Raw genomic sequence first — 21,355 nt, forward strand, 5'->3', positions numbered from 1 at the left:
TTTTCCAACCACAACTGCAGTAACGAAAGCTCAACAGTCAACATGTATATGCAAGTCTCACGGTCTACAGGTTTCTCATACGAAAAGGACGTGACTGATTCAACAAGACCAGGCTAGCTTCTCTAGTGTTCTCTTAAATATTTTAGGAACAAGCAATATTATAATTATACACTATTCTAGAGTGTTCTTGTAATAAATGCCAATAGTTAGTAAATGGAACAATATAATCTCCACCGAGAAGAGATATACAGCTGTCAACCGATGAACACTTGTATACAAAATAGTCTCCTCCCCTCATTTGTATCATTTTGTTTGCATTATCAATGCTTCTCCTTATAAAGTTTCTCTATGATTTCGTGAGAATAACTTCCCAAGGCCGCAAGCATGCACTATTAGGACTGAGAGTCTGAGGATGTCAACAATTGTCTCCAAATAATACTTCACCAAGGAAAATGTTCTCGCAATTTTCACAACACCATATCACAGCTACTTCCATGTCTAAAAAGAAACACTCTCTATGACTATCTAGGATCTGTATCGATGCATACAGGTGAGGGAAAATAACAACACCGATACACCATCAGAATGTACTTTCAGCAGGTATAGTTTTCTTTTAAGGACGTCAAGGAAAAAAAAATAAAATATCAAAGAAGAAAATCATATATAACAATCTTGCCCTTTGGATGAAAAGGGTAGCTAATCTCGCTCTTCTAACAAATGGAAGTATAGAGGCCAAAGTCATGGAGCATCGTTCTGTTGCTATGGACAAATTTTCAGCTTGCCAAATATGTCAAAGCCCCTTTGAAGATTCTGCCTGGTGGTGCTCCAGGTTACGAAGTACAATTCTTGCAAATATCTTTGCCTCAATTGGTGCAGTCGCAGCAGCAGCTGTTGCTCGCAGAACTCTAGCAGCTCCAGCATTTTGCATAAGTTTCGCATGGTGCAAAGCATGGCGGCCACCAGGAATGGTAAACTGCAATATGGACATGCCACAAACAATTATGTTATGTTTGGGAAACAAAGGAAAACAGAGGGAATGAAAATTTGGATGAAAAGTGGAGTATAATTTAAAAGTTTTTGTCGAAAAGATAGGAGAAAAATTTTAAAATTTTGTAGGAGGCTAGTTACCTGGAGAAGGGCAAATGCTGCACATGCTTTGAGTACAGAAGGATTCTTTAACATGGAGATAAATCTTCCAATTTCAGCTCCACTGAGAAATAATTAGAGGGAGAAGAACAGAGGAAACAAATAACAATAGTGTGAAAAGAGCAGCTGACAAAAGAAAAGACACATAAAGTGGCCACTTGTTTATCTGCTGAAACACTAATTCCTCTTTGCCTAGTGCTCCCATGGACAATAAAACAGTAATACAACTTCTCTGATAATCATTCCACATCTCTTAGAAAGGAAATTGCTTGCCGTGATTCCCATGCATTACACAATTTATATGTCAAATGACCTACCTTGATTTCTCATTAGCAAAGATAAACGAAATAAGCAAATCAATCAAATTAAGATAAAAAGAGGAATGGATAGCAAATTCATAGATAAAACTTCAGGCAAGAACATCTACATATTTGCGGCGGTAGAATTGAATTGGATATGAGGGAAGATGGTGGGACCTGCATCTGAGATGTCCCGCTTCTTGAATACGAGCCCCTTCTGTCACTTCTGCTAATGCTGCAGGAGCAGACGATGCAGCTGCAGCAGTGAAAGCTTGCCGATCAGAAAACATGAGGATAAAAGCTTCAATGTGCTTCAAAGCCATCCTTCTGGACCCATCTAAGCTCACAATCTTAGAGGTGCTTTCTGATGAAGTCCCAACCAATGCATATTCATCCATCCTGCAAAATAGATCAACAAGTTTCAGTATATCAGTTTCTTCATGTTAAGATAATAAAAACTCTTCCAATATGAGGACATATGCAAAAAAGATTCCTTTTTCGTTGAGAGCTAATAGACAAATGCACCGACTAAATGAAATGTCACACAACTCAAGGCCCAAAAGCAAGTACTTCCAGTACAGCATAATCAAAAGGTATTTTGCAAACTATTTTCAGATTACATTACATTCCATCCTCAGCCAAATATCATAATTATATATATATATTCATTTCAAATTCAAACTGAGATGTTAGATCTGTTATTTCTCTCAAATAAGAACATGCTTTACCATCTAAGTGATGGCATAGATAACCAACGGATGAGCTTCCAACATAGAAACAAAAAGCTATAGGCACCATAGCTAAACTAACAAAATCACTCAAAGTCGTGTATAGTGAATATTAACAGAAATAAACGTGAGAGATCAACCTCATTTGAGAAGATATATGATGTGCACTACAAAGTCACCAGGTAAAGGAACAAGACCCATTATACTAAGCTGTCGGGTTAGAAAAAAACATACCTGCCATCAAACATATATGCCAAAGCTAATGCAGCCATGAAACGTGCCATTTTGGAGACCGATGAAGAACAAAGATGAACAAGAGCAGGAACTCCCCCTTCCTCCACTATGCGGAGAGCATTACCAGGGTTGAAAGCAAGATTCCATAGAGCACCAGCGGCAGTTTCATGGACATCCTGAAAATATCATTGTGAATCACATTCAATTTATCTGCTTACATGTACAAACATTAACCAAAACTTGTGGACTTCGTAACTGAGTGGCTCTGTGGCATTTAACTCGCCAAAGAGAAGGATAAATCAGATACAATTTGTTTGGAATACAGACACATAGGCATAATAAAATCATGTCGTGTGAAAAGCCACGCCTAGCAGCGACAAAGCTAAATTAAACTGCAGGCATACATCAGAGTGGTTGAAAGACTCACTTCAGCATCAGATCGAGCCAGAGCAATCAAAGGAGCAACACCACCTTCTCGACCAATAGCAACACTACCAAAAAAATCTGTGGGTTAGCATCATAGAAAAGAACAGCAAGTATATTGAGTAGAAAACAAAGATGCTGAGGAACAATCTGGACACACTCTACTAAGGGAAGACATCATGCAAAAGAGAGAATAAATAATTTTCATCATGCTATACATAACGTTATAGCATTAACAATATCTAGCTCAAGCAAAACCATATTTTCCTATGCATCCAATATTATTGACACTAGCTAATTCACAGAACAACAGAAATCCTGTATGTGAGTATCAAATTTGTTAAGTCACTTGAGTGGCCTCCATTTTATTTTCTGGATTTTATTTCTTTTACATATATAAGGGCATTATGGTCATGTACAATTTATATTGGATATAAATATACTGCGATAGGTGTAGGGCTTTGATAACACAGAAACAGAGAGCCCCTTTTTGGCTTTTACAATCTGTTTCTTCCTCTCTTCCTCTCCTCTCTATTTCTTCTCTCTTCCTTCTTTTCTCTTAGCTATTTACTGCAGGTTCTCTGATCAGCTTTGTGACAAAATTAATGCATACGAGTCTTGAGAAGTATTCAACCACAAATTGGCTCTTCACAAGCCATAAAACTTATCCATGCTTAATCTCACTGGCAATATTATCTACATGCACGCGCGCGCACACATATATATCCATTATTTCTATTTTCTTCAGGCACAGAAACATCCATGTCTTATTTTGAGATTTCAAGCTTCCATTCAATGTTGGACAAATTGTATTAAGCCCTAGTCTTAGCCCTTATAATGACACTTTGCTTCGCGACTATTTCGAAAAGCTGAGAGAGGATCTTTTTTCTTGTCCTACCAAGATGCCAGCACATGAGCGACATGAATGCTAACCCAACAAGAAATACCATAAGATAGATGCCACCAACTCAACCTCATCAAATATGTCTTGACTGATCTCTTACAAGTCAATTTCCCTTGTTGCCTAAAACACATTCAAGTTCACATTTCCCTTTAATTACTGATTCTAACAAATAGCAATTACTTTCACTTAAAAGTATCAATCATTTCTTAGTAGTGGGAATGGCAGCAAGATGAGTTGCCAATGGGGACTGGTCCCAAACTAGAATTCAATAGCATTTTCTCATCCCAAACAGAGCAACCTTATTAAGGTAGCTACTCTTGGCATCAAAACTCAACTCTAGAGAGAAAACGGGGTTCTGACCATCTCCCCCACCCTAAATCCAAAATTTTGGCATTTCCTTAACTCAAAGAGATGCTAACTTATTTGAATTGCTCAAAATCCCAGAGAATTATTGAATTAATTTTGAAATAATGCCACTTTGCTAGTGTAACAATTATTGAGACAGGTTTGAATATTTAAAAGGTCCTTAAGGCTAAAACCGTCCAAACTCCATAGGGTCTCTGCGATATTGTCACTTGTACCTGGAACTTGACAATCGAAGTTCCTAGTTGGTTTGATCAATTAATAGAATCCAACAAATTGACCCATTATCATCCCCACTTAATAGATACATTTCACTAAATCATGCTTGCATGAAAAGTATGGGCATGTCAATTTCTTGCTAGATACAAGACAAGGCCCACCAAAATCCATATTGAAAGCAATTCCAGAACGCATCAAACCATATGTTATTGAATTCCTAAAGATGCATGAAGGCATGCACAGGAACTTAACAGTGCATTTCACACAAATGTGCACAGTTATATATCCAATTTAGAAATATGAGACTACCTATTGGCTTCTGAAACTGATAATCCCCAAAGAGCACCAGCTGCTCGCTCTTGTAGACCTGGGGAGGCATTCGAACATGTCTGTGCGAGAGCAACCTATGAATCAATGTAGAATGAATGATCAACTCGTTTTTCTGGACCAAAATTTTGGCCATTAAAGATTACCATCAAGATTTATTAGGCTAAATACAGAAGGTATTCCCACAATTCTATGCATAGTGATACTAAGGCAATAGATTCAACTGTACAGAGCATAGTATATAATGACTACCATCCTCCTAGAGTGATGATCATGGAGCATTTACGATGAGAGTTCTCATTTTCTAGTTTTTGTCAGACAATGTCCATAATAATGGGGCAAGAAGACATGCCAACATTATGTCAGGAAACAATTTTACAGACAGTTGCACTCCTTGGAGTACATTATTTCCCACTTTCCCTTGCATATATTATGTTCAAAACAGATTATCAGTCAAGACAACAAGTAAACGGCTAAAAAAGTTCAAAAGCCCAGGGCAGTCAAGGCCAATAGAGAGCATGTGAACTGGACAAGTTGCACCTTTCCCAAATCAATTCCACATCCCAGTATAGAAAAGATGTAATGGTAGCACTACACCAGTTCGTTTATCCACACTGTGACCATTCTTGCATGACATGAGAATGAGTTTATTCTCATTAACCTTCAAAGAAGGCAGGTGCTGTTTACAGTTCTGCCATCTCATGTAATCCTATATTGTGCACAATAGTAGGAAATTGCAGCCAAAGAGCTTGATGAGAAACCATTGCAATTAAGTTAATATAAACACCATACCAAGGCCTCCACGCCACCTGCTGATGCAATGGCTTCACGATTTCTGTCATCGAAAGACAGATTCCATAGTGCACCAGCAGCTTCTTGCCTGTTTGATGAGTGCGCAAAATATTACAGATCAACCTCATTAATCATATGCAGAGAATAGGAGTAAACCACATCATATATTTGAAGAGCAATACTCATTTATGCATTCAAATTTAACATGATTATTGCAAGTAATAAAATCAGATCAACCCTCAAATTTGCAGGGGCTTCTTAAGTTGTAGAAGGCTAAAAAATTTCATGCAAACATATGCATTGATATTTAAACTTATACATCTGATTCTTCAGATGAAAATACAACGTCAACAGGCACTCCTTCACCTGCAGCTGGGATTACAAACAGCAGAATCCGAAAATTTACCATCAAAATGAAGCTGAGTTGGAAACTTATTTCTTGCAATCTGTTGCTGGATATAGACTTTAGGAGGTCGGGTTGAAAGCTGTTTAGCTCGTCTTTAAGAATGAAAAGTACCAAGAAAGATTCCAAACTAAGAAGAGCTAACTGTTTCAGGTGACCTGATTACAGGAATGCTGAGTTCTTGGATTGGAGTGACCAAGGCTATATTAGAAACAAATCCATAGAAAAGAAGTTGAATGTGCCTCTGGTATGCACAGGCTGATTGTAAATTCCATGGCAATGTCCTATAGTAGGAGTACTACTAATATGTTTATGAAGCCCCATTAGAAAAGGTTATCGTGTGAATGGAGTTAGGAGAAAAAGAGCTAACATCCCTTAGGGTGGCATTTGCAGAGAATCAAGATGGAATTCATTGAGTTTCCACATGTTTAAAGAGTCCTGGTCGTATATTAGGTTTACTTCTTTAGGTAGGAATCCAATTGATAAAAGTTTGTATGCCTATTTACTAGTCTCAGAAGGGTTATAAGATTTAGAGCATTTTCATGATGAATTAAGTTGTGTCTTTCAAGGAAGATGTTCTTTCTTTTTCCTGGCTTAGGCATTCGAAAGACAATTGTCCAGATCGTGTGTTTCCTCTTGAATTGTATCTATTTAGTGAACCCCTATCTGTCTTTGGTTTATCGATGAGGGATGACGAGAGCCTCACTAGTTTCCCACCATATTCAATCCCGGACTTCATGACTCTGACCATCTCTGCCAGAGCAAAAGTGAGAGCCAGCAGCAATTGTAAAGAAAGGGGTCCGGACACTCCTAGCAGCAAATCAAGCAAGGGTCTCTCGTACCTTTGATTTTCTTCTTGGTGTCGAATACCTTCTCAGGGTTTTATCCCAACATCAAAATCCCAAGGGAATGCCCCCTTATTCCTCTCTCCCCAAATGAGCCAAAAAATGAGGAGAAGAATCATCTTAGTAATCCGCTCCTTTCTAGCACACAAACCGATTTTCCCTCTCCATGCACAAAGTTGTGTTGCATTGAGCCAGAGGACACCTATTTCACTCCTAAATTTTCAAAAACCATGGTCCAAATCTTTCTCATCTAGCTACAATGCGAAACTAAGTGATTCACACTCGACTCTACACTCTTGCACAAAAAACATCTATTAAAGTAACAATGAGTCCCCAGTCTGCTTCCCAAGCGAAAAAGGAAACTTCAAGGGAACATTGACCTTCCAACTAGATTTCCATGGAAGGAGCGTGCTCTGTTGGAATTGCATCTAAGAAAAGATGAGACCAAAGTAGTAGGATTTGACAGAAAAAGTTCCAGAGGCATGGCAATTCCACCTTAAGCTATCACCCTCTCATATCTAACGCTGCTTGATACAACAATTTGAGGCATTGGCGAGCGAATAACCGAAGCCCAAGAGCTCGGCTAAGGCACCGCTAACGGTGACTAAATAAATTTAAGAAAGCGTTGAGGTCCCAATCTTGAGCCCCATGGAAAAAGTTAATCTCCTCCACCATTTCTTCATTGTTAGTCTTCCAACATTAGTAAAAGGGAGGAGAACCTGGTGAGTTATGGGAATTTACAGCTTGAAGAGTGGCTAGAGATGTTATATAGGAGTAGCTTCTCTTTGCATTAAAGGATAAAGACAGAATGAATCAAAAGAAATTCAAGAAAGTTAGACGGACCAGAATGAAAGTTAAAGATTCTCTATTGTAGAAGGTGCTGTTAAGGAAAGACAGCAAGGTACATCTTAAGTGCCTAAACCCCACCCCCCTCTCAAGTACATATGCAAGTGATAAATGAGTTACAAGAGTGTAGGAGTTATTACCTTTATAGATGAATCAGGAGTGCTAGAATTGGAAATAAAAAAGCAGTCAGACTTGATATAAGGGTGGTTATGGATAAGATAGGCATCACATGCTGATCAGAATTTTCAGAGCGACGAGAATGCCGGAAGATGATCAATGAACAGGCATTAAGCTGATGAATAATGAAATTTTGGAGGAGGAGGAGGAGGAATTGAGCATATGTTGAGGTGATAAGAGTGTTTTGAAAGAAATTTGGTTTGATGCCGGTGAGACCAATTATGGATACTATCTTATTCGTAAATAAAAGAAATCATGGACTGAAGGAGTCATAGATGAAAGATATTATTGTGTGAATTCACAAAACTGAAAGAAAAAAGTGAAGGAAAAGATGTGCACAAGCAAGTATCCAAACAATAAAAGACCTATGATGAAGCTGTGATTTCACCAAGGACATTTGGTGGGTCAAGAAATTACGATAGAAGTGAGCTTACTTACCTTTGTTCTCTTTCTTGGTTACGGATAAGCCAGCTTAAAGGTTTAAATTCGAAGCCTTACCTCCCATGTCCCAGCAATAAGTATAATGACAAGATCACTAGACACATTCAATATTTTGTTACCCAGCACAAAGATTTCACAATGAGATAAGCTTTAATGAGTGAGACAGAGACAGAAGTAAGTGGAACTTTGGGGAACTAAAAGTTTTCATCGAAGTAGATAAAACAAGGGGAAAAAACATTGTATATTTGGAATTTTTGTATCAAATTACACCCAAAAAAAAAAAAAAAAAAAAAAAAACAAAAGCATTTAGTATGAGATGTATATTCAGTGAGAGGAATATTATAAATTAATGACCTGCGAGGACAGGTAGAGAAAAGAAGTATCACAAAGCAAGCTGCTCAAGTATCTTGGGTCTAATTTACAAAGAGAATGAGGAATTAATGAAAAATTCAAGTACGAGATATTAGTGAGGCATGAAATATAGAAATGCATTCTGCATCTTCTTTGTGACCAAAGTATGCTGCTTAAGCTCAGGAGAGATGTTGGACTGCTTATGTTTTATGGGAGAGAATTTTTTCTGCAACATGTGCAAAATATGATTTTGAGGAGATTAATGCTCAATCTATGTGCAAGAACTGAAGAAGAAAGAATTAAAATATGAATTTATTGAGAAAATTGGTATGGCTATACTATGGATAAAACGAAAGACCTATTTAAGGTGATTTGAACACTTGAAAGTTTGAAATATTGATATCAAGAAGCTTTCTAAGAAGATGTGATGTGATAATTGACACACATGCTAAAAAGGGTAAAAGAGCCCATAAATTTATATTGATTATGAAATTCCATATTGTCCACAATGCAAAATTCCATTCTTTCACATTAATAGATTCATATTACGGTTTTTATGGTAATTAAGCTTCACCCAGTATCACCCCCAAACAGAAAATTTCCTATTTCTCTATTTTCTATTTAGCTTACACGCCTACTCCTGCACTTTTTTCCACATTTACTCATTTATTCTCAAGTACATATAGCTTCCAAGCATTAATCTCATACAAAAACCAATTGTTTGCAGTTCAACATAATTCCTCATCATAAAAGAACATATCATGTACTTTTATTTTTGTTTGTTTGAGAGTATTCATGCTATTTTCTTCATGCACCTGCTTCATGTGTTCTCAAAACTTATGCATATCATAAAATTGCTGTCTAAGGAATGGCCACAAAGTACAGGGGCTTCCATCTAGGAAAAGTTCCACACATGACAAGACAAAAACTGAGTCATTCAATTTATACAAAAACAGATTAATAAATTACCTGACACCTTCATGGGGAGATCTTGTCAGTTGAACTAGTGCTTCAAGAGCACCCACCTCTTGCCCTACTGCTGCATTATTACCATTACTATCTCCATGAGCAGCTAAATTAGCCAAGGCCCGAGCAGCCTGTAAAGTTTGACGCCATTCAATTGAAAAACGTGTCAGTACTATCACCCTTAACCAAGAGGAAGAAGTCAGCATTATGTTTCTAGCATCATAAGAGATCAGTGGTACGTTATCAGAAGATCAAGATATACAGTGAATGCTAAAGGCAAATAGTAATGAGAGTACTACCAACACACATATCATGAACAAGAAGAATATTATTTATCAGCTCAATATTTATCAGCTCAATTCCTTCAGAAAACTACCCCCATGATTGATGATATGACCATTATACAAGATTAATTCCAGCTCTTCACTCTTCATCCTTAAAAACCTGAAGAGTGCACTTGTTTGGCTAAAAAAATTTTCCTCATTTCAGATGCCGGAAGTAGGCATCCTGTCAGTAAAATGCTCCATATTGTGAAAACTGTTAACCTGTAAACTATTTTTAAGTTATGATTTCTTTGTATGGAACCTGTTTCCCCAGAGAAAAGAGTTATTTACTTGAAAATTGAAAAAAATGCACCAGATGAAATGACACAAGGCTGCTTAGTAATGGATGATAGTTATGGCAATTTTAGATAAAGCTGCCAGATATTTTGGTGCTTATTGATCTGTTATTTCACACCACTCTGGTGATATTTTAATCTGAATAGAATGAAGCACAGCACCTGCTCCTGAACACCCTCAAACTTGCAGTTGCGAGCAAGCATAACTAAAGCATGCACTCCACCAGCCAGTGCGACTTCCATGCTACACTTGTCGTCAGCTGCCAAATTTGCCAGAGCACCAGCTGCACGTTCCTGAAGACAAGTGAAGGACCAATCCGCTAGTAAATCATCCTAAATCATTGATTTAGAAACAAATGATAAAAGAGAAATTGCTTGCAGCTTGAACCGATGTAAAATGGGAAAATTTGTACCAAAACACCATCACCACCAGAGGACCACTTGAATATAAGATCAACTAGAGCTTTTACTCCACCAGCCTCAGCAATAGCACCCTGACAAGAAACCATTATCAATATCAAAACAAAACACAATATCCTGCAAAAGTGATAAGCAAGCAACAACAACAATACCTTATGCTCTTCTCCAACAGAAAGATTCCATAAACCTCCAGCTGCCTCTTCAGCAACCAGCCTGTTCATTGACCTCGCCAAACTGGCAAGAATATCGATTCCACCTTCTTCTGCAACAGCTTTTGCAACATTGACATTCACAGACAAATTTGCTATAGCCTGAAACATACCAAGAGGTCAACACATCAGACATTAAGTTCTCAATACATGTCATTTCTATGTGTTCCAAAAATACTATAATTATGAAAAGAGAGTTTTACGAAATCAATCAGGTTTCCCACAAAAAGGAAGGCGAAAATTTAATCGGATAGCTCCAAGTACCAGAAAAACCTTACCTTTGCAGCCTCTGATTGTAGCCCTTCCCGCCAAGATTTAGCAAGGTCTAGGAGGAGGCGTATGCCTCCATCTCGCATGACTGCTTCAGCTCTTCCTCGATCAATGCTAGCATGTTCATCATCAATGACAACAAAAGTTGCAAGTCCAGTTGCTGCTCTCTCTTGCACATCTTCTTGAGAGCTCTGCATCAAGATGAGCAATAATGGAGCTCCTTGCTTCAACCAGAAATCATCTAAACCCTGTGGATTGTTCTCTGCACTTCGTAGAAGCGAATGTGATAGAATCCACTCAAACCAACTCATCATCTCATCCATGCACTTATGAGTTTTCTTTGAGTTTCTCCAGTCCAAAAATACTGTCTTCCCTTTGCTCGTGATATCGACAAATAAAGAAGCTATCCCTTCAAAGATATCCGTAAAATGAGCGAGTAATGATTTTCCTTTAATCTTGGGCACAATAAAATTGACATCTCCCTCTAGAACAGGACAATTCAAGGCACACAGAACTTTTAAGCTTAGGGATAAGTTCAACAATCTTGAAACAGCTGCCGGACCAACATCAGTTCGAGAAACATCCAGCCCAACTAAGTTAGGTAGCTTATGCCAAACATGTGAAACCACACCCCACTTTAAATTTGATGTCCCGGCAACTGAGAGAAATCTAAGAGATGCCACATTTCCCAGTGCCAACTCATCAACTTTCAGACAATCCAAGAACCCAACATCAATCAAATATGGACAATGTTTTCCCAGAGCATTAATGGCATCACCTTGCACATCCCTAATTCCTGAAAGCCGAAGTTTAGTCAACTTAGGGCAGCAGAAAGCTATCTGTTTGATAGCATCACTAGTGATCCTCTCGCAGAAGTCAGGGCCAAGTTGAAGGCACTCGAGCAACTCATGTCTCGCAGCAATTACAGATAGAGTTGCATCAGTTATTTTCCTGCAGTAATCACCACTTATTTCTCTTAAGTTCCTAGCTTGGAGAAAAATTATTGCATCAGCCGACTCAGCCCTCGAAATCTGAGCTTCTGCAGATTCCTGCATCTAGAAGCGAGTGAACTTGCCATCGCCAAATCGCACTTGTGCGCTCGAAGATCCAATGAGTTCCACAAACAAGAAGATGCGCTCAAGCATCTCCATGTCTTACAACTCGATGCCAAGCTCGCCCTGTCACGATAATTCAGACAGGAAAACAGCTGAATCACTGTGTCATCGGGCAAGCAAGTCCAATCCACATCCCCATTTCGCTCCGAAGTTGAAACTTCCTCCTCAAATTCAGTATAGCTATGCGCGACCACCTTCTCCTTTCCCTTCCTGGAAACCTTCCGCCGCAGCCTACGACTCATGTTTTTGATCAAACAGAGGAAAAACCCAAGCTCCCACTAATTCTCAACCTCAAATATACAATCCATCATCTAAAAAAAATTATAAACACCAGCAAAGCCAATACTTGAACTCACGACGCACAAAGCGATCGAGCAAACTCGCCTCTCGAAACCCAATTGCCCAAGACCCATAAGCAACCTATTCAAGCAGCATTACCAATAACCCAAAACCCTTTTGGCATAAGAAAACCCTCAACAAAGAACCCAAGCATGAATCGGAGTTTTGATTGTCGCCCGTAGAGAGAGAGAAATGATGCACACCGCACGAGAATCAGAAATCAACAGAAGCGCCCACTCACAACCAGATGAACCCAGAATCCGCTCAGATGCGCTGCGAGGAGGGTCTCGAATTCAGATAAGAGAGCAGCGTGAGAATTCAGGTTTTCCGAAATGCATGAGTTGGAGACGGAAGCAAGCCCTCAATGCCTTTTGGTTTTATATATGTACCTCTCTCTCTCCCCGTTTGGCCGTGCGCTCGAACAAAAAATTACATGGATTAAAAAAGAGTCACCCTCCCATTTTGCTAAATTGCCAAATGGTAAAAAACAAGAGGGGAAATTGCAGTGTGAAAATTTGCAAAAATTGGATATTTGTTTTTTTTATTAAGAATGATATAAAGCTTCTTTAGTTTTTTAGCACAATTTTTGCAATGCCCAACATTCTTATTAAGGCTATTTGAATACTAGACAAAGTTTTGGATTTAACTGATGCATGGTATTTCTAGGATTTTCTTGGCCTTCAAATAGTCAATTCTTTGTACCGTGCTCTTAAATTGTTAAGAATGAATAATCGCAATTTGCAATCAATGTACATTCCCAAGTTGGCTTTTCAATTGATCGTACATGGATTTCGTTGCCATGTTTGCCACAATTATTTTTTAACAGAAATTTGATAAGTGACTTAATCGAGTCAATCTTCCTCTTCAATATCGTATAGTGCTTGATTAGGGAAAACTTGTAATGTCTCGAGGTAGGTCCTTGAATTATCAAAAAGATATGGGCACTTCGCATCAATGGATATGCCAAAGTCAGATTTTAATTTATCGTACATGGTTTTTGTTGCCATGAAGGCCACGATTATTGTCTAACGGAAATTTAATAAATGATCTCTTGATTGAGTTGATTGTCCTCTTCAAAAGTGCATGACGTTTAATCATGTAGAACTTAGTAACAGTAGGAAAATATTTCAACACTTTGAGCTAGTAAATAATTGGCCCACAAAATTGTATTTTCGTATACAGTTTCGTATATTTTCTTGGCTTTTTCAAAGTACGCAATTAGAGTTTCTATAAATACTCTTGTTTTTTAATAAATCTTGTAAAAAAGCTACTAAGTAATTCCTTATGACTTTTACGGTCATTTTGTGAAAACAATTTAGATAACTCGGTGCTTTCTAACCATGATGGAAGTTTGACCCTTCACTTCAAAACAAGACCTTGATCACATGCCCATTAACTTGTCTATAGAAAACCTCATTAATTAAAGTGAAATTTAAAAAGAACTCCATTAGGTAAATTAAGTGGTTAAGAACAGATCTTGTTCATGGACTTCGCGTATGATAATAAATTAGTATCATATTTAGGCACTTACCCAGATTAGATTTATTTATTACAAAACTCATGAGATCAGCGAGGTTATTAGATGTGCTTTCAGTCCATTTATGGTTGAGATTCACATCCTTTAGAGATAAATAAATGGCAGCAAGTGATGGAATTAGGTAGCTTCCCAATATACTTCCCAATTTTCCAATTTAGTCAACATATTCTACATTTATGGAAGATTTGAACAATCCAGCGTATATTCACTAAACTTACTTTGTATAAGCCTCACAAAGGGCTACTGACAATTAAATTTATAGATAATTGTTTTGTGGGATGAAAGATCATTGAGGTGTTCTATATTTTGTAAGGATGGCTCTGATTCCGTGTCTTAAATGGCTCCATCAGACATCCTTTCAAGTTTAATTGACCATAATGCCCATGAAAAAGATGTATTTTCTCTTAAAGCCCTTTTCCTCTCTATTGACTATTAAAAGTAGGGGTGAGCAGCGGTCAGGGCCGACCCTGGATCGGACCACTCGAACCGGCCCAACCTCGCGTCTTGGTCCAGGTTCCCATGACGGCTGGGTCGGCTGGTTACGAAATTCCAACATCAACACCGTGCGGAGTTGGTCATCTCGGCCCTAAGAAGTTTTAGGTCCAACCTGGACCAACCCCGTATATTATATTATATTATTTATAAGTCTTTTATATATTCAAACCTAAGTAAAATGTCTATTATATTATATTATATTATATTATATTATATTATATTTAGATGTTCTATCAATAGCACTAATAGTAATTTCAATTTAAAACTTTTGTTAAGTATTAATTATGTGTCATTTGTTTTGTTTTCAAGTGTTTAGAAGTTCAAGTGAATTAACAAGATGTGAAGTTATATATTTATGATTTATATTAAGTATTTTGAACTTTTTATGATTTAATTGTATTTTACTAATGAATTTCAGCTACATATTACTTTTCAATTTGTGTTAAATGGTAGAAGTTTTTGAAGAGTGGAGTAGTACTGCAGTTGCTACGGTGATTTGCTAGTCAAGTGGTGTGAAGCTCATTTTTTGGTTGAGTGGACTCTATATGATCAAATGCTAGTCAAGTGGTGCGAAGCTCATTTTTTGGTTGAGTGGACTCTACATGATCGAAAAACGCTTTTGCATATGGTGTTATAAATATTAAAGATAAATTATTATAAAGACTTTCCATCTTGTCCCATATTTCGATGAGCGGTTAGCAGATACGGAATTTCTATTATTGTGTCATCTTAAATTTGCTAAATAGGTATTGGTATTTTATAGTTTAGTTGCACAATGCCGTATTGTTGATGGATGTGTAATTTGAATTTGTAGGTTTGCTTTTTTAGGAAGTATAAAAAATAAGACGAAAAAAATTATCGATCGGTCCCGGGTTAACCCTGGAACCGGACCGAACCCATTGGGTCGGTCCGGTCCTTGGTCCGTGCTCAATAGGGTTGGTCCTCGGTCCTAAAAAAATTGAGGACCGACACACTGTACGGGTTGGTCCTAGGGTTAGGGGGTGGCCCGGACCAACCCGGACCATGCTCACCCCTAATTAAAAGCACATTCGAATAATAAAGCTCCAAGCACATTATAGTAACCTAAATTATAGGCCCTCACCTCCTTCAGACTTCCATGGAGCAGCCAAAGTAAAAGCAATACTCTAATTCAATTTGGACTTTATTGTTCCTGAAAAATTCTAGGTCAAGGATCATCATATATTCTTTCAATTTTGCCAACCAAAGAAATTAAGCTCTTTGTCTAAAGAAATTCAAATTATGTCTTGAATTTGAGTTTGTAAAGAAACCCAATCCAAATAAGTTTCCTAATTTCAGTAGATTTACTAATTTGAATAGGTTTACTAAAAGAGGTTCATATTTTGGGTTGTAAATATATACATAAAGTATGAGAGGCGAGTGTTAGCTTTTACCCATTTTCTATAATGGAATCTTATATTGTTCTCCTGTTAAGCAGGTTCCTCTAACCAAATTACACAAATCAGGCCTTCGATTTATTTACTTGTTCTCCTAATTTTATTGTTCAACCAACTTTTTTCCTTGCAATAATTTGTATTAGAGCCTAATTCGATTAATTCAAAGTGCATGGATGGCATTACAAAATGGAAAAGCAAGAATTAATAAATTTGATGGGAAAATTTTGGTTTTTAAAAGATGCATATGCTCAAGGCTCTAGGCTGAGTAGCAAGAGCAACTTTTAATTTATTATGAGCCCAAACGATTGATAATTATTGTACTAGAAGAATCTACACTAACTCTTGTATGGGAAGAAGCTAAGGCCAATGACACAACCTCATAAGGATTTGCTGGATAGATAGATGATTGGTGTTATAGAACGGATTTTGACTCATAATGTCCTGTTTAACATTGTGAAAGAGAACACCAGTACATGACTAATAAATATCCCATAAAACATGTATAGGAAGCCCTCCACAATCAATAATGTCTAATTGATATGACATTTTTTTTTTACTTAAAGATTGGCAAATGTGTGTCAGTTGCTAAGCATTTCAATAAGTTCAATGTGGTCATTAATCAATTAAATATGAATGAGATTGACTTTGATAATAAGGTACATATTTTGATTTTATTATCCTTATTGTCCGTTAGTTTGAATGTTATATTTACACCATTAGTATTTCTCTTGGTCAAAAAGCTTACCATTTAATGGAAGAATTACAAAAAAAGTCATAAACCTATTGCAAGTATATCAATTCAATTCCAAACCTTTTGATTTAGTCAATTTAGTTATAAACATTTTGACAAATTGCCAATTCAATTCATCTAGTCTATTTTGGCTAGAAATTGGTTTATTTTTATAATTTGTACAAATTGTTTATTAATTTCTCTAGCCTTGCCAAATTCAACGAGAGTGGGTCTTGCCTAACTAGCCTCTGGCGAGGTCAACCTCGCCCAATGACGGCGAAGCAAACCTCATCAGCCTAGCCCTAGCAAGGTCGACCTCGCCTAGCAACGACAAGTTGTCGGCAACCTCGCTTAGCCCTCATATGGCATGATGAAAAAGAAAATAACAAGGAAAAAAAGAAGAGAAAACAAGAATAAAAAAATTCATTAACCTTTTTAAAAAATCATAAAAATTGTTTATATCAGTGACGATGGTGCCACGTAAAATGATTGACCTCTATGTCATTAATTTCCGACCAAAATCAGCTGATGGACTTGATTGGTGAATTGTCAAAATGTTTATTATTAAATTGGTCAAATTAAAAAGTTCATGACTGAAATAAGTTTTGGATTTTTTGGTAATTTCTCCCTACTCAATGACATTCACGATTTGCTCATGAGAGAAGACATTCAAAAAAGAGAATGTCATGAACCTTTGTTTGATGATTTAGGATGTGTTTGGTTCAACTTTCCTTAGTGAAGACATTCCAAAAAGAGAATATGGATAACATTTTTGCTTGATGATTTAGGTGCGTTTGATTCATCTTTCTTAAAGGGCTTTTGGCATCCAAAACTCCTTGGGAAATGCTAGGGTATTTAGCAAGTTTTCCTAGGGGGCTTTCGGCAAAATGCTGGCTTTGGAAAAGTTAAAAGCCCAATGTTGATAAGGATTAGCATTAACCTTTTAGCATTTAGCCAAATATTGAAACTAACTTTCTTTTACTACTCTCGTCAATTCCTTAATTTTTCAGTTCTACCCTCATTACTGTTCATTTTTTTTTAGCAAGGATAATTGGCAAGGGTAGTCGATGAGGCTAAATCGGGCTAGTGAAGTGTCGGCAAGGTCGCATGACAGCCATCTTGGTCGCACAACCCTAGGCAACAAGACCTAAGGTTGTGTGACCTCAACCGACCGCTTGGATCACAATGCCTAGAGTCACGGGACTGTTGCCGGTCACACAACCTTAGGCGATGGTCCTTGACGATCTTAGCCCTTCATTGGAGGGTTTGATATTTCTAATAAAAAAGAAAAAGAAAGACCCAAAAGCCTTTTGCATATATATATTTGCCAAACACTATTTAGAACAAAGTAACCTTACAAAGGACTTATTATTACTAAATGCAATTTGTAATTTCCCAAGGGATTTTAGGTCAAAGACATTGGCATTTTCTCAAGACTCATTTGTAAAGTTGAAGCAACCCACCCTTAATGGGTGAAGCTAGAAGAAGAAATTTTGAACAATTTGCACTCAGCTTCTAAAGTGAGAATTCCAAACTTTTCAATCAATTATGCTAATCTTTAGGGATTAAAATCCAGTACTATACCTATTAAATGGTTTAAGTCCATATCTGCTACATCCCCTTTCAGTGGAAAGAGGAGGACCAAAACACCGACCAAACCTGTTATAAATGATCCTAAGGCGTTCTGAAACGCTACTCATTGGAAAATCAAATATTTTCAAATTGGAGATTTTATTAATGATTGTCTTCACAACACTTGTTGACCATATCGAATAAAGAAAGGTTTCATCTTCAATATATTAGTTGCGCAAAACGCCGAGAAAAAATAGCATTTTTGAAATATATGTAGATGGATAACAAGTGCCTTTGGGTTAACAAAATCCATAACTCAATTTTCTATAAACAACTTGAAGTAAAGATTGAAAACTTCTTGTTTGGACATAAGTTGTATCCTAAGAAGGACCAACACTTTTCGGAAGCTTTTGTATCATGTTAAATACTTTGACATATATCTAACACATTTCAACACATTCCTACACATAGTCAACATGTCTAAAAAAATTTGACATGTGGTCAACTCTTCCAACACGATCCGACATATGAGTTTGGAATTCCAACATGTGATTTCAATGCATCCGAGATTAATTTTTAAAATTTTCAATAAATAATGGATCAAAATGTAAATATGTAAAAAACAATAAAAATAATAAAGAGGGAAAGAAGGACTTTTTGTTATATTTGATGGTGAAATGTAGATTTCTTTTTCGGCTTATTGCTTAATGTTAAATTTAATAGTGGAATGTGGATTATTTTTTTCCTTCAAGTTCTATAGATTATTGGAATGGAATGTAGTTGGAAAATCAAATTAAAATAATGAATGATATTTGCGAATGGTAGAATAATGTTTTTAGTGTAAAATTCATTCTATGCTCTTTTGATTATTTATTTATTTGTGAATTGAAATGAAATTAATTTATTTGAAATAATAGTAAAAATGATAATTTATCATGTACATAGATATATATTTAATATGTAACGTGTCTCAATATGTTGGAATTCTATTTTTTTTTTTATTATAAATGAAGTGTTGGTGTGTGTGTCGTGTCATGTCCCATGTCGATATTACTTAGATCGTATCATTTACCTCAAATGGTGAAAAATTCAATTAAGAGATTGAAGTATTCTTATTTTTCAAATAAAGATTTGAAGTGCATTTTGTTTTAAAAAGAGGCATTTTCAAATAATAAAGGAGTATCAATTTGGTTCCTAGTTCCTAAAAGTGGAACCAACAGCCTCAATCGGCTTTTTTTTTTTTTTTTATTCTTATAAATATGAGAAAACCCTCCGCCATTCCCGTTCAGCCTCCTCTTCCATTCTCAGCTTCGTTGCCTAGAGAAATCATTCTTCCATGGTCATTGTTGGCGTCGGTCGTCTAATCGGAGCCATCCCTTCCGTCCTCTTCGTTGTTGCTTGCGACCACGAAGGACGCGTTGTCCCCATGAAGATTTCCTTGCTTTTTCTTTTCTCTTTCTTTTCTTCTTTTTCTTCTTCCTTCTTCGCCGTTGCTCGTCAGCATTTGGAACTTTGCGGACTGCACATCTGGACCGGCGGAGTCACCCGCGCAATCGTCTAGGCTTGCATGTCCAAGCCAAGCCGTGTCCATCGTCACTCAAGGCCATAGACGATCCGCCATCTAGAAGTTCACAGGCCAGATATGGAGGCACAGATTCATAGCAGGACTCGTGACTCATCCAAGTTAAGCTACTACTCCATCGTCCAGGCTCACCAAATCTGCGGACGAGCCGCCTTGCGAGCCACAGACGAGGCCAGATCTAGACGGGCAATGAATAGGACAACCATAAGTGATGCTAGGATTGGGTCGGCTTGGAAGCATGAGAGGTGTTTTGCTGGTGACAACCCTGGGGGGAGCCACCGGTTTCATTTACCCACCAGAGAACCAGGCAAGTGGTCTAATTTGATTTTAGGACTAGATTGTCAGTTTCCAGTTTTAGAGAACAGGGAATTGGTCCCATTAATTCGGTTTTCGATTCTTAGGTGAGATAGGACCGGACTACACTGGAATCGATCACTCATATCATATAAGAGCTTGAAGTGACCATAACAATTTCAAATTAAAAGTCTCACCCGCTTGTTGGCTAAAATTTTGACCGGTCAAGGGCATTATCATCCAAAGGCAATTTTAACCTAATTTTTAGTTAAATTAGATTAAAAATTAAGAACGTTAAATTTTTTTAAAGAAGAAACAAAGGAAAAAAAATACAATCAAGGAGGCTGTTTATGGGCCACCGCCCTATCGTCAATAGGGTTGTCGATGCCTTGGTGATGGTGGTGGTGGCCATAGGCAAGGTGGGGAGGGGAGAACCTAGCAAGTGGTCTAATTCGATTTTAAGACTAGATGGTCGGGTTCCCAATTTTAGAGAATGGGAATTGGTCCCATTCGGTTTGGTTTCCGATTCTTAAGTGAGATATGATTGGATTACTTTGGAATCAATTAATCATGTTATATAAGAGCCTAAAGTGGTCATAATAATTTCAAATAAGGGTCTCATCTCGTTGGTTGGCTAAAATTTTGACCGGTCAAAGGCATCATCCAAAGACAATTTTAACCTAATTTCTAGTTAAATTAGATTAAAAATTAAGAACGTTAAATTTTTTTTAAAGAAGAAACAAAGAAAAAAAATATACAGTCGAGAAGGCTATTTATGGCCATCGCCTTATCATCAGTAGGTTTGATGATGCCTCGGTGATGGTGGTGGTGGGCATAGGCAAGGTGGGGGAGCCATCGGTTTCATTTACCCACCTAAGAACCTAGCAAGTGGTCTAATTCGATTTTAAGACTAGATGGTCAGTTCCCAATTTTAGAGAATAGGGAATCGGTCTCATTGGTTCGGTTTTCGATTCCTAAATGAGATAGGACTGGATTGCACTGGAATTGATTAATCATGTTATATAAGAGCCTAAAGTAACCATAACAATTTCAAATAAGGGTTTCAACTCGTTAGTTGGCTAAAATTCTAACTAGTCAAGGGAATTATCATCCAAAGACGATTTTAATCTAAATTTTAGTTAAATTAGATTAAAAATCAAGAACGTTAAAAGTTTTTTAAGAAGAAACAAAGAAAAAAAAAAATACAATCAATAGGTTGTTTATGGCCACCGCCCTATCATCGGTAGGGATAGGGTTGTCGCGCCTCAGTGTCGGTGATGGTGGAGGTGGCCAT

The 21,355-nt window shown here is 37.2% G+C and overlaps 1 protein-coding gene across 1 annotated transcript; it reads right to left on the reverse strand.

Moving 5' to 3' along the window:
- Window positions 1-413: 413 nt before the first annotated feature.
- On the reverse strand, window positions 414-12,814 carry LOC104441532 (protein ARABIDILLO 1). Its single transcript, XM_010054684.3, is given in 13 exon segments — window positions 414-973; window positions 1,129-1,210; window positions 1,623-1,844; window positions 2,408-2,583; window positions 2,835-2,898; window positions 4,626-4,720; window positions 5,436-5,523; window positions 9,468-9,595; window positions 10,246-10,377; window positions 10,497-10,577; window positions 10,656-10,814; window positions 10,991-12,003; window positions 12,006-12,814. Coding segments are annotated over 13 exon segments (2,757 nt in total). The 5' UTR covers window positions 12,340-12,814; the 3' UTR covers window positions 414-790.
- Between the last annotated feature and the right edge of the window lie 8,541 nt (window positions 12,815-21,355).

The sequence above is a fragment of the Eucalyptus grandis genome, chromosome 4 (genome assembly GCF_016545825.1).
Source record: "Eucalyptus grandis isolate ANBG69807.140 chromosome 4, ASM1654582v1, whole genome shotgun sequence".
Classification (NCBI taxonomy): Eukaryota; Viridiplantae; Streptophyta; class Magnoliopsida; order Myrtales; family Myrtaceae; genus Eucalyptus; species Eucalyptus grandis.